Below are 13455 nucleotides of genomic sequence, written 5' to 3' on the forward strand. Positions count from 1 at the left end.
CACATAATAAGGAAGGGAAAGTAAAACCATGCAATTTACATGAATAAGTGGGTGAAGAATTGAATAAATCACTTAAATTGAGCACAAAATACATCATAAAATATGGGTTTATCACTTCTCCACCTAGGTTGTCGTCTACTCCTTCACTTGAGTGGGTAAAACTTATCTCTGTTCGTCTTTCTATCCCACTTGAGTACGGTATTCTTGAAACGGACGGCCAACTTAGGAACCTTTGTCGCATTAAGTGTAAGAGAAGAATGTTTAATGGTTGGAGTTGCAAATCAAGGCTTATCAAGGTTGATGCTTCAAGAGAAATATGTAAGGGCTCAACTGGTGATACTTTGGTTAGATCTAAAAGAAGAGTTTGGTACTCTGTAGAGAATTCAGAGTGCTTGCCACCCGGATGGAACCATGATGATCAACTTGAAGACGGGTGCAGAAACAAGATTTGGGATCCAGGCATATATGAGGATCAAATTTGGGAGCTCAAAACTTGTGACAAACTCCATCAAAGCTTGAGAAATTTACTTGGTATTGATAGAGCTTATTGGAAGTCCAAGCATTGGTGGAAGTTTCAGGATGAGTTCAAGCACAAGCCGCCATGACAAGGAGCTCACCAAATGTCCAACTTAAGGACTTTAACTAAAAGTGCTAGGTGGGAGACAACCCACCATGGTATGATCGTTCCTTTTGAATTTTAATTTTATTTCGTTTTGTTTGTTTTAAAGTTTTGTTTTATTCTATTGAACCTGGAATTATTCATAACCTCCATATCAGCATTTGCATTCTGCATTCTGCATATTGCATACTGCATCAAAAAAAAAAGCGTCGCTGACGCGTCCGCGTCACCAGTGCGTTTTGAAGAAAAGAGAATTGGACAGAGAGTCACGCGAAAGCGTGGCTGGAGGCGTGCCTTAGGCACAAACATGCCCACGCGTCCGCGTCACCCACGCGAACGCGTGGCCCTGTAAAATCAACGTAAACGGGTGTATGGCAGCAAGTTATGATGAAGTGGGGCTAGAACCATGCTAGAAGCACCAGCCCTCCCACACGATCGCGTGGGCCACGTGGCCGTGTCGTTTTACAAAATCAGTCCATTCACGCGTGCGCGTCACCCACGCGCACGCGTCACCCTAATTTTTGGCAAAATGAGTTTGAAACAGAGAGTTGCACGAACGCGAGGCAGCTCTCGCGCCAATTGCACAAATCAGGTCACGCGACCGCGTCACCCACGCGTCCGTGTCACCTGAACTTAACACACGGCACGCGATCGCGCCACCCACGCGTCCGCGTCGACTGCGTCGCACAACTTATCCAGATTAGTGCCGATTATCTTATCTTTTCTTCTCTAATCCTAATTTCTTCTATCTTTTCTTCTTTCTTCTTTCTTTCCTACTTTCTTTTTCTTCATCATCCTTCTTCACTTCCATTCTATTTTACTTACTTATTTGCATACTTTCTTTCATTGCATTTTCATTTTGTGCATATTTTTATTTTCTTTTCTAAATTTATTATTTTACCATTGGTGTTAAATTTTCTTATTCAACTGTTACATCTTTTCTTGAATTATTTTGGTACTTAGTGACTTGCTTTACACTGTTAGGTAATATTTTATACTGTCTTTCATTACCTACTCTTCCCCTTTATTGCAAATTTTTTGCAACATTGATATGCTATTTGCTTCCACTGTTTTCTCAATTGCATGTTGTAGCTACCATGTAATTGTGATCCTCATTATTTGGCATTAACCTAGCCATATTTTATTTGTTTTTATCTTTCTTTCTGGGTTACTTTTCTGCTTTTCCTCTACTTTCAGGCTGGCCACCGAGAAAGAGAAAGGGAAAGCTTCTAAATGGGGAGACAAATAAGTCCATCAGCACAATCTTTAGAGAAAAGTATTAGTTGAAGCAACCCTTCCACTTGCACATCTTAGCATGCACCGAGGACGGTGCAACCTTTAAGTGTGGGGAGGTCGATACCGATCTCCATGGATTAGTTATTTTCTTCTCAACACCAATATTCTATTTTCTTTGTTTGTTCATTGTTGCATTTGCATGTTTGATTGCATATTTTTTTGATTTTGTGCATATTTTACCACTTGGTTAAAGTAATAATTTCTTTTTCAAGAAACTTTTTATAGCATTTCACTAATTTGAATTAAACTTTTTGAAAAACTTGTTTGAAGAAATATTATTTTGGAATATGGTTTAGAGCTCGAACACACAAAACCAGTGAAATTCTGAGCCTATTTGATTGGTTGCATCTTATCAACCAATATTTTATTTTTGGTGTGTGTTGTTCTCTCTAAAATTGTGATCTTTGTCTTGCTTGATTCTATATTTCCATTGTTTGATGTATGCATGCACTTATATGATTGAGGCCTTTGTTTCACTGAACTTACATACCCATATGGCCTTACCCTTTCATTATCCTTTGCAAACCAATTTGAGCCTATTTTACCCTATTTGTTCTTTATTTTAGCACATCATTAACTCTAAGTGAAAAACAATAATGTCCTTGATTTGAATCCTTGGTTAGCTTAGACTAGTGAGAGTGCTTATGATTTAAGTGTGGGAAAATTGGGTGTTATATATCTTTATGAAAATGTGAAAGAAATGTTTAGAACATGTTCATGCATTCAATAATTTAATCATATGCATTGAGAAAAACAAAAGAAAAAAAAAGAAGAACAAGAGAAAAAGAAAAGAAAAAGAGCAAATAAATAAAAAGGGGACAAAATGCCCCAAAGTAAGTGGTGAAAGCAATACATATGTACTGTACTTGAAATTAGAATGCATGAATATGTGGAAAACATGGTTAATGGATAGTTAGATATGGTATTATGATTACATGGATTGTCTAAAGCTAGGTGGGAAAAGTTTAAGTTAATTAAGGATTCAGATTTTAGTCCACTTGACCAAATACAATCCTACCTTGACCCTAACCCCATTACAACCCTTAAAAGACCTGTCGATATGTGTATTTGTGCATTAAATTTTTGTTGATTGTTAGATGAAGAGAAAGCCTTAGAAAGCAAGGTTAGTAGAGAATTGAGAGAATCAAACTTTAAACACATGAGTGATTAGAGTGCATACACTTCCAATGAGGGTTCGATGCTCGATTCTTTGTTCCCGGCTTTCACGAGCTATTTTCTTTTGCAAGTTTACTTGTACTTTATTTTGTGATTTGAATTAGTAAAATCTAATTCATATTTATTCTTGAAAGATTTGTTTACTTTTAACCAAGTAGGTAGAAACATTTTGCATGTAGTTGCATTCACAAAGATAGGTTGCATTTTATACAATTTACCATTCCTCTTCACTCTTATAGCTTCTCTTGAGCTTAGCATGAGGACATGCTAATGTTTAAGTGTGGGGAGGTTGATAAACCACTATTTCATGGTTTATCTGGTACTTAATTGAGTGGTTTTTATCAACTTTTTACCCACGTATTCATACTATTCGCATGTTTTACGTTTTCCTTCCTGATTTTGTGCTATGATTGAAAACATGCTTCTTTGGCCTTATATTTGCTAATATTAATCTTCTTTTATTACCATTCGATGTCTTGATATCTGCATTAAGTGATTTCAGAGATTACAGGGCAGGAATGACTCAGAGGATGGAAAGGAAGCATGCAAAAGTGAAAGGAATACAAGAAATTGAAGGAATTGCTAAAGTTGTCCAACCTGACCTTCTGGTACTAAATCGACCATAACTTGAGCTACAGAGGTCCAAATGACGCGGTTCTAATTGCATTGAAAAGCTAACGTCCGGGGATTCGCAACAATATATAATTTGTCATATCTGCCCTGAATCTAGGCGATGCAAACCTGTGGATCACGCGGATGCGTGACCTGGCAAAAATGCAATCTGCACAAACGCGTGGACGATGCCTCCGCGTCACTTTGCCGCGACCTGTACGTACCAGAAATCACAAACAGCGATTTCTGGGCTATTTTTGACCCAGTTCTCGGCCCAGAAAACACAGATTAGAGGCTATAAAGTGGGAGAATGTATCCATTCATAAAAAAAACAACATATACGACATTCATAATACATAATTTTAGGTTTTAGATGTAGTTTTTAGAGAGGTTCTCTCCTCTCTCTTAGGATTTAGGATTAGGATTTCTCTTATTTTAGGATTGCTTCTACAATCACACGTTCAATGTTCTTTTAAATTATTTTCTATTTTTATTTATTTATTATTTTAATTGTTATTTATGTTGCCCAATTGGCTTATGAACCTTTCCATGTTAGGATTTGAATTTATGTTTAAATACAATTTGAGGTATTTCAGTTTATGATTGTTTTATTCCATTTATGAATGCTTTTAATTTAATTTAAGATATTTTTCCCTTTTGGCTTTGGTTAAGTAATTTATAACACTTGAGTTATCAACTCAGCTGTTGATTGAAATTGGAATTCTTTGCTTGAAATTGGAATTCTTTGCTGGTTAATTTGTACTCCAATAACTCTAGTCTTTCTATAGGAATTGACTAGGACCTGAGGATCAAATTAATTTGTCCACTTGGCTTTCCTTTGTTTAGCAAGGGTTAATTAAAAGTCGGAGCAGAATCCAATTCTCTTCACACCTGAGAAGGATAACTAGGATAGGACCTAACTTTCATATACCTTGCCAAGAGATTTTTATTATTATCAATTTATTTTCCTTGTCATTTAAATTACTTGCCCCTTATTTCCAAAAACCCAAAAAATATACTGTTTTACATAACCAATAATAAATCATACCTCCCTGCAATTCCTTGAGAAGACGACCCGAGGTTTAAATACTTCGGTTATAAATTTTATTGGGTTTTGTTACTTGTGACAACCAAACTTTTGTAAGAAAGGAATTCTTGTCGGTCTAGAAGCTATACTTACAACGGAAATTTATTTGCGAAAATTCTAGATCGCGCGAGAGTTTCGCTCTTCAAAGGCCTCCCTCAAACTTAATGCATTTCCAGTCAGCAAAGTCTTCACGCGCACCTTGACAGATCCGTGAAAAGCGGCACAATTCCTCAAATCTGTTATTCAGTAATAGTCATCTGGCCTTGTTTCAGCTGAAACAGTTTAAGTTCCTTAGCATTTCTGACTGAACTGGGAAAGTACTTCTTATAAAACTCTGTTCGGAACAATTCCCAAGAAGTTACAACTCCATCTAGCTGCAGAATACGCCTCATGCCCTGCCACCAATGCTGAGCCTCACCTTGCAGCTGGTAGGTTCCAAACTCAACCCACTATTCTTTAGGAACTTGCTGAGCTTGTAATGCTTGCTCTATAGCTTGAATCCAGTTGTCTGCATCGGTAGGGTTTGAGGTTCCTCTGAAGGTTGGAGGATGAACTTTCAGGAAGGAAGAAAGCATCATAGGACCCTCATCGCTATTATTGCCATTATTTCCATTGTTTATTTGGTTTCCAGGGCTTCGGCTGTTGCCTGCATAGCCACAACCATGTTCCCCAGGGCAGCCATGAAGTCTACAAGGTTAGGATTATTCCCTGTTGCTTCCGGCATAGCATTTCCTATTCTGTCTCTACCTCGCCCGCGTCTGCGTCCGCGAGTCGACATCTGGTCCCTATATACACCAAACAAGTGATATCAAGTTGATCAGTCTCAATATCACAAGTCTAGTGCTTCAGGTCCCAAATACATTCTCATGAACGTTTATACCACATATATCAGTCAGATATCCTAATGATACATAGACACACATAGAGAATACACAGAAGCATAGTCAGTCCGTCCTCAGGCTCTATAGGAACGAACTGCTCTGATACCATAATATAACACCCTACCACACAGAGTCTTATGCTTAAGTCATAAAGCTAAGGTGGCAAGGTATTACGACCTCTAAAAGTAAAATATATAATAATAAGGAAAAAGAGATAGTATACTAGGAGCCTTGGAAAATAGGTAAAACAAAATCGCAAAATCAGAAAGCGCAACCCTCAGAAATGGGGTTACTTGCGTGAGAAGAAAATGAAAGCTCAACAACAAATATATACAGATGACACGAGTAGAGGGCCAATAATACAAAATAACAAGCTCCTAACTCAGCCTGTGAAGCCAAAGCTGGCCGGAGAATATATACGTACATAAACAAAGTACCTTACACAGAAGAGGAGAAACTATACATATATATACATCAAAGTAACAAAAAGAGATCCCAAAGTAAACCACTTTGCCGCAGAAACTTCAGACGCCTACCGAGGTGCCGCTCGACCTGCATCTGAAAACAACAACACAGTATGGGATGAGAACTGGAGGTTCTCAGCATGATAAAGGTGCCACGCACATAATATATAAGGTCCTGAGAATGTCAGAGACAATCCTAGAACGCCAACTCTCAAATTATAAAGCTTAAATTACTAAACAGAAATAAAAAAAAAGGTGGTCTTCTAGGGAATTCTAAACCTAGCTTAAACTTTAACCTTAACTCTAAACTTGCCCACCTTTCCTCCGTACCTCCATCTCCGATGATTTGCATAGACAAAACAAACAGACAAGGCAAGCACAGGTAGAAAATAAGTAGTTCAAGTAACAATTACAACAATTAGCAGAATTTAATCAATTAGGCATTTACAATTAAGGGATAGCGAACAAAGCACACATACGCATATGAGGAATGTCTATCCTACTGGCAGTGAGTTCACGTGTCGGTTACTTTGCCAGAATCTGACACATCTGGTAGCTAACCCAGACATTGGTCTCTAGATTGCGCATCTTCAGGAGGATCATAAACGAAGGAGAGTGTCTTTCCACCTTCTCCTGGAGGTTTCACAAAGGAGAATGCATTTCCACATCGAAGGAGTGTGCCTTTCCACCTTGCAACCAGAGAAGAATGTGGGGGAAATAATATGAAGGAGAGTGCCTTTCCACCTTCCCCACATCCACATCATAACAAGAGAGGGAACTTCCGTCCTCAACTTGCCATCCGAACACATTTTCAGGTTAATACGCAAGCGGGATCACACCCAGACCTTGCCATCTCGACCATTTCGGCCACATACACATCTCGACCATTTCGGCCACATACACTCATCCCAAATCTCATCATTTATCATCATTATTTCCTTACATTCATTCTTTATAGTCATTGCTTAACCGGATCTCATACATACATCTCATATCATTACAATTTGTACCTAATTCTTCATTTAAGATTATTACTTCACTGCCAAGTTATCACATTTTCCTAGCTTCAACTAATTACTAAGCTTACTAGTAAGATCTAGGGTTAAAATGACAAAAATAGAGGTTTAAAGGTCCGAAATCATGTTTAAATCATAAAAATAAAAGTGCTGGAAAAACAGAGTGTGTGCGGATGCACACAAGTGTGCGTGCATGCGCACACCAACCAGTAACTACTTGGTGTGCGTGCGCCCCACCTATGCGAGCGCCACCAGCAGAAAGCATATCCTGGTGCGTGCGTGTGCACAATGGCGTGCGTACACACACTTTCTGAAAAACACCAAGTGTGCGTGCGCACAAAGGCGTGCGTACGCACAAGTAAACTTTTGCTATTGCTGGGTGCGTGCGCACGTCAGTGTGCGTAGGCACACACCAGAAACTCTGGTTCTGCTACATTTTAAAAATTTCTAATTTTTCGCACCAAATTTCTGGCATCCATAACTTCCTCTACAGAATTCGGTTTTCTGCAAAATTTATATTGTTCTCAAGATTATAAAACCCTCTTCAATTTGAAATAAATCTCATTTTCATCCAAAATTTGAGAATCAAGTTATGGACTACCGAAATTCATCAAAAATCAGTTTTTACCAAAATTTACCAAACCCATACTTTTTACCAAGACTTCATTCCATACCAAAATATTTAACAACCAAGGCATACCAAAACTCAACCCCACTCCTTCCATATATTTTACAACATACCACACCTAAGATTCTCAATCATTCAATAACTCCTCACATATTCACATACATCTCCACAATTCCAAATTCAAGACAATAACAATTATACTCATGTTTATACATAGTTTCCTTATCACACATATCAACATGTACATTTAACCCTTTTATTCAACAATTACCCACAATAAATGCTCCACACCACTCTCATGAATGGCTCAACTCTTACATCCAAAATTTGCTAATTAATATCATATATGCTAAGTCAACCTCTATCAAACTCAATTAAATCCATCATCAAGCACCAACACCACACTTGCAACAAAATCATCAATCATTTCTCATTCTTCATATCATTTAATAAATCCATCATAAAATCATCCAAAATTTGCTAATTAATATCATATATGCTAAGTCAACCTCCATCAAACTCAATTAAATCCATCATCAAGCACCAACACCACACTTGCAACAAAATCATCAATCATTTCTCATTCTTCATATCATTTAATAAATCCATCAAAGTTACCAAACATCAACATAATTATACATTTCAACTTATCATAGGGTCGTCTAGCCTAAGTTTTTACAGGGCATTACATATTAAATACGCGAAACATAAACCATACCTTGGCCGATTTCCGTGAATGAAGTGAGGGAGGAAGGGAAGCTGTGTTTGCTTGTGTATTATTGGGCTGGACTTGGGCCTTGGGTCCATTTTGGGCCCGGTTTGCTCGGTTCGACCCAATCTTGGGCCAAATTCTTTAAAATTGATGTCAAAATTATTGTTTTAATGAGCTCTATCCTAATTTAATATAATATTCATAAATAATTTATTTTTAAAATAATTTTGTATACTTGAATGATTTTAAAGTTATATTCCAATTTTTTAAAACAAAATCTTAAACTTCTAAGAATCCAACACAGAACAAATAGGTTCTTTAATTTTTACATACAGTAAATATATTTATTCTATTAAATTATGCAGTTTGAAATATTTTAACCTAAGTATAACAATTTATTACAGTATAAATTTACGATAAAATTAAGTCAAAATTATTCAATAGAGTATAAAATTTGCAGAAGTCAGCTGTCCTTTTTTTTCCCTTTCCAAAATTCCAGTCTCCAAATTCCAAACAAGAAACAGAGGTATCGTTATCTTTATTCTCCGCCCGAATTTCATTTGTTTGCCTGAGCGAAGAGCCGCAGAGAGAGAGATGGAAGGAGGAGTAGTGTTTGGTGGAGGCAGAGCTGTTGCTGCCTCTTGTGTCTCTTCCTCTCTTCTCCGACCAACCACCACCAAGTTCACCGTTTCAGCCTCCACACGCCGACACCAACACCAACACCTCACTGCATTCCCTTCTCATTCCCATCTTTTCTCTTCTTCTTCTCCGTATGCCAAATCCCTTCGCGCCAGAACCGCTTCCAACCCCGGCATCTTCCTCCCACACCTAATTGCTTCTCTGGTTTGCCCCTCTCAATTTTCAATTATTTATTTATTCATTCATTCATTTATTTATCATCGCCTTATTTTGTCAATGCTTCTTGTTCTTGTTGTTATGTGCAGGAACAGGTTGACCAAACTTACATAATGGTCAAACCTGACGGCGTTCAACGTGGCCTTGTAAGCCTCCTACTTTTTTTTTTAACTGCTTTTGGTCAAAGCCCGGTGAATTAAAGGGATTTTTTATGGAATTTGAAGTTTAAGCTTAGAATTATTTATTTACTTATATGATGGATTCTTTTTCTCTTTGTTCTACGGGTTATTGGTTCTTGCAATACTGAATACTTTGTTGTTGAACTGGTTTAGGTAGGAGAAATTATTTCTAGGTTTGAGAAGAAAGGGTTTAAGTTAACTGGCTTGAAGCTCTTCCAATGCTCAAAGGAATTAGCTGAGGTTTGTACTCGCTGAAAATTCAATCAATGCTTGTATTCTGTATAGTAAACTAGTAATGTTGTATATCTGATGTTTTCACACAGTTAAGGACAATTGTTTTTAGTTATTGTTCTTATTAGCGTTTAGCATATACTAATTGCATATGATGGTTATTGTATGAAATACAACAATTTGGAGTGTTTGAATAATGATATCTGACCATCCAATACACCATCTCATTGGATCCAAGTTCTCATGATTGATTGCTATATTGTATGATGTGAACTTACTTCACATGTTTGCATTAATGTTGGTTCTATCTAGCTTTTGGCTTTTGATATGCTATTTGCACCATTAAGGCTTAGTGCTGCTGTGTATGGTTCCAGGAGCATTACAAGGACCTAAAAGGAAAGTCATTCTTCCCTAAGCTGATTGACTATATTACTTCAGGTCCTGTTGTGTGCATGGTATGATTCTGGCCTGCCCATTTTTGCCTACTTTTACGAAATATATCTGTTGAATTCTTCTGGTTTTGATATAATGTTGTATTTTGCAAGGCTTGGGAGGGTGTTGGAATAGTGGCATCAGCACGTAAACTTATTGGAGCTACAGATCCTCTACAAGCTGAACCAGGCACAATAAGAGGAGATCTCGCAGTTCAAACAGGAAGGTAAGTCCCCTAATGCTGTACAATCTGCCTTGTTACTTTCGAGGGCCTCCAGTCAATCAAGGTGTGGAGTATATGTATTTCTTGTTGATTGAGTCTCAAGAATGATGAGTTTATGATGAACTTGTGGCAGGAACATTGTTCATGGCAGTGACAGCCCTGAGAATGGAAAGCGGGAAATAGGTAAGGCCCCCATTGCCATCCAGTGTAATCCAAATCCTTGCAACACAAATGTTATATGAATTTTGAAAAAGAGAATAGAAAATCTCTCCAGTAATATAAACATTAGCAGGTTTCAGAATCAAGTGTTTTGGTCACAGTTTACAATAACACTGAATTTTATTTGCTGTGAACTAGCATCGGTCTACTTTTTAATTAGCGAGTATCAAATGATGTCCCATTTCTCAATCACTTATAATTGAAAGATTGGGATTGCATAGTTATAGATATGTGATGCTTGAACATCATGGCTGGCTAGCATTTTAGGTACCGGAAACTCTTGAAATATCAGGAAATTTTAGTTACTGGAACTCAATGTCCAGAAAAAGAGGTTGGATATTAAAATGAAATTAGGGTCCTTCAAGTTGAATAGGTGATCATGAGGGAGAGAAGAAAATATTACAGGAAAGAAGGGTGAATGAGGTGCTAGCCACCTGTAACAGTAGAGAATAGATAATCAATACACTTTGGAGTGTGTTTCTGTGGTAATGGTATTTAGTATTTACTATTATCCATATCGTCAGATTTATTTTTCACCTGGTCTTTTAGAGAATTCGAGTTCGAAGCTGTTATCAAGTTTACCGAAAAATGCTGAAATTGTTCGATCTCTAGGACAATACGACAAATATGGACTCATCATGATTTTGGGTGCTTTCTTCAATAAATTAAGAATATATATCCAAAATAGGTGCCTAAGAAATTTCGTATCGGACGTTTTCGTCCCCAAAATAATTTATTACATTGAGATGCCTAAACTTTACAAAAGTAAGACAAGGTGGTCTTTCCACCTCAATATAACCACAGCAAACCCGGGAACTTCCTGCCAGTGTTTCTTGCATGGACTGACGCCTAGGAGTGAGAGGGTTGTGCTAAATGAAGAGCTCTATTCCGGTCCATAAAGTGAGGAATCAGGTAGCACGACTTAAGGATCGATCTTAATAAAGAAAGGAGAGTGATTGAGAGGAGAAAGACTTAAGATGCTCTTTGGATACGTCGTCCGTCCTTCCCTGAAATGGAACTTTCATACTGGAGCAAGAACTAGCATGAAAGTCGATCTATTACGACCTACGCGGTTGTTCGTATTTCAGCATTTAGGAAAACAACAAGCCTTGGTGCGACCTGACTTGGAACTGGAATTGGCAAAGAAGGAAAGATGCCCCTGCTTTTTCAGGGTAAGAAGGGGTAGAGAAAATACTATTCCCAGGGATTCTATTACTTTTTACTATTCCCTAGATCCAGTCGGAACCTTTTTTTAGATTGGGTTGCTGGATACGGGATCCTCGTAGTAGGCTTGACCCACATCCAGCCGAGAGACGGCAGCTTGGGAGTCACACTTTTGAGGACTTATTTGTCCAAATGAAAATAACGGGTTAGACTGAGGTAGGGACTTATATGTCTTATTTTTGTAAAATTAAGGGGATCTTAAAATTTTGTTGGGAACAAAAACGTCCGACACAAAATTCCTTAGGGTCCTATTTGAGCATATACTCGTAAATTATTGATGTTGTAGCACACATTGTATTGCTAATATCTTGAAAATCTCTTTGCAAACAGAATAATCTGTTCTGTTGGATAGTAAATGGTTTACAAATTACAGTTGAACTGGACATGCTTTTAGAAATAACGGGTTTGAGAATTTGTGCTGTAATGTATGTTATGTATAATAGCTCATTAACCACTCGTTATTTCCATTTGTGGCAGCTCTATGGTTCAACGAAGCCGAATTATGCCAATGGAATCCTGCCCAAGCGCCATGGCTAAGAGAATAATAAATTGCAGAATCTCATGTTCAATGATACTTGCAGTTTCAGAAGAGTTCAATAACCTCGTCAATTGTTTCAGTTGTCAATGTTTCTACATTAACTTTCCTGAATAAACAGTCGCTCAGAAATTTTGTATCACTGCATTAATTTCACAGATTAAACAGTTTCTCAGATACCTTTGTGAATTCTTGCCCTGGTTCTGAATTTTGAATTTGTCAAGTACATTCTGTTAACCTCTAATTAGATCAAATTTGAATGGGAGGTTCTGTTTTAACCAAAGCAAAATAAACAGACATATCCAACCGTTGAAATAAAAAAAAGTGAAATTTGCACTATAAAATTGCATGTGAAGATAAGAAGGACGATGTTATGATTGAGCAAAAATTCAACGGATACAGCCAAAAAGATTAAATATTCTGAAAGCTTTATGACATGTTGCAGATTAATTAACTAAGATACAAGACAACAGATAGAAGCCTTGGAAAATGTAGGCATGAGACATGGCATAATAGACCATTTTTCACATCATAATTTTCTCTCTATTTGGAAAATTCACAAACATCTGAATATTGAAGATCACTCTCCCCTTCACTACTGCTATGTAATTCAACTGAGCTCGATGAAACAGATCCAGAACTACCCTCCTTTGCCGAGGCCACCTCGCCACAAGACGAGACACTCGAATTACTAGGTTCCTTAACTTTAAAGAAACGAAGAATGGAAACATTATTGTGACTTCCCTGTCCAGTGTTGTTCCCAGTACAAGCAATATCACTTGAAGAGCAATCGGTGTCCATCATAGTTATCTCAGTTATTATATGATGCTGGGAAATTGAAGCACTTGGTGGATTGTTGCAATTATGGTTCATATCTGCTTCCTCAACGCAAGATGAACTAGCTGAAGAATCATCCCTAGATTCATCCATTTCTACAGCTTGTGCACTTACATCGCCACGTTTAGCACCAAGCTTTAGCTTCAAAAGAGTAGCTTCTGCATAAATAAAATAAAAAATTGTGAGAATAATTTAATAAGATGAAGAAACCCTAATCTAAGAAAAACAG

At 37.5% G+C, this 13455-nt stretch overlaps 2 protein-coding genes across 2 annotated transcripts in view; one reads left to right on the top strand and one right to left on the bottom strand.

The window, feature by feature from the left end:
• Positions 8933–12667, top strand: LOC107631390 (nucleoside diphosphate kinase 2, chloroplastic). The gene is made up of 7 exons (XM_016334823.2): positions 8933–9334; positions 9436–9492; positions 9679–9765; positions 10131–10211; positions 10302–10414; positions 10545–10594; positions 12332–12667. Exons 1-7 carry the CDS (start codon positions 9086–9088, stop codon positions 12397–12399), a joined length of 705 nt encoding a protein of 234 aa, XP_016190309.1. The 5' UTR covers positions 8933–9085; the 3' UTR covers positions 12400–12667.
• Positions 12738–13455, bottom strand: part of LOC107618422 — a 1017-nt gene continuing 299 nt past the window's right edge. The window contains exon 2 of the mRNA XM_016320483.2: positions 12738–13441. Coding sequence (XP_016175969.1) covers positions 12933–13319 — 387 coding nt within the window. The 5' untranslated portion in view covers positions 13320–13441 and the 3' untranslated portion in view covers positions 12738–12932. The remainder of the gene's footprint in view (positions 13442–13455) is intronic.

This window comes from Arachis ipaensis, chromosome B01, assembly GCF_000816755.2.
Source record: "Arachis ipaensis cultivar K30076 chromosome B01, Araip1.1, whole genome shotgun sequence".
In the NCBI taxonomy this organism is placed as follows: domain Eukaryota; kingdom Viridiplantae; phylum Streptophyta; class Magnoliopsida; order Fabales; family Fabaceae; genus Arachis; species Arachis ipaensis.

Coding starts and splice junctions, on each gene's coding strand:
- LOC107631390 (XM_016334823.2), top strand. CDS start 9,086: ATGGAAGGAGGAGTAGTGTTTGGTGGAGGCAGAGCTGTTGCTGCCTCT. Junction 9,335..9,435: donor CACACCTAATTGCTTCTCTG/GTTTGCCCCTCT, acceptor TGTTATGTGCAG/GAACAGGTTGACCAAACTTA. Junction 9,766..10,130: donor GCTCAAAGGAATTAGCTGAG/GTTTGTACTCGC, acceptor GTATGGTTCCAG/GAGCATTACAAGGACCTAAA.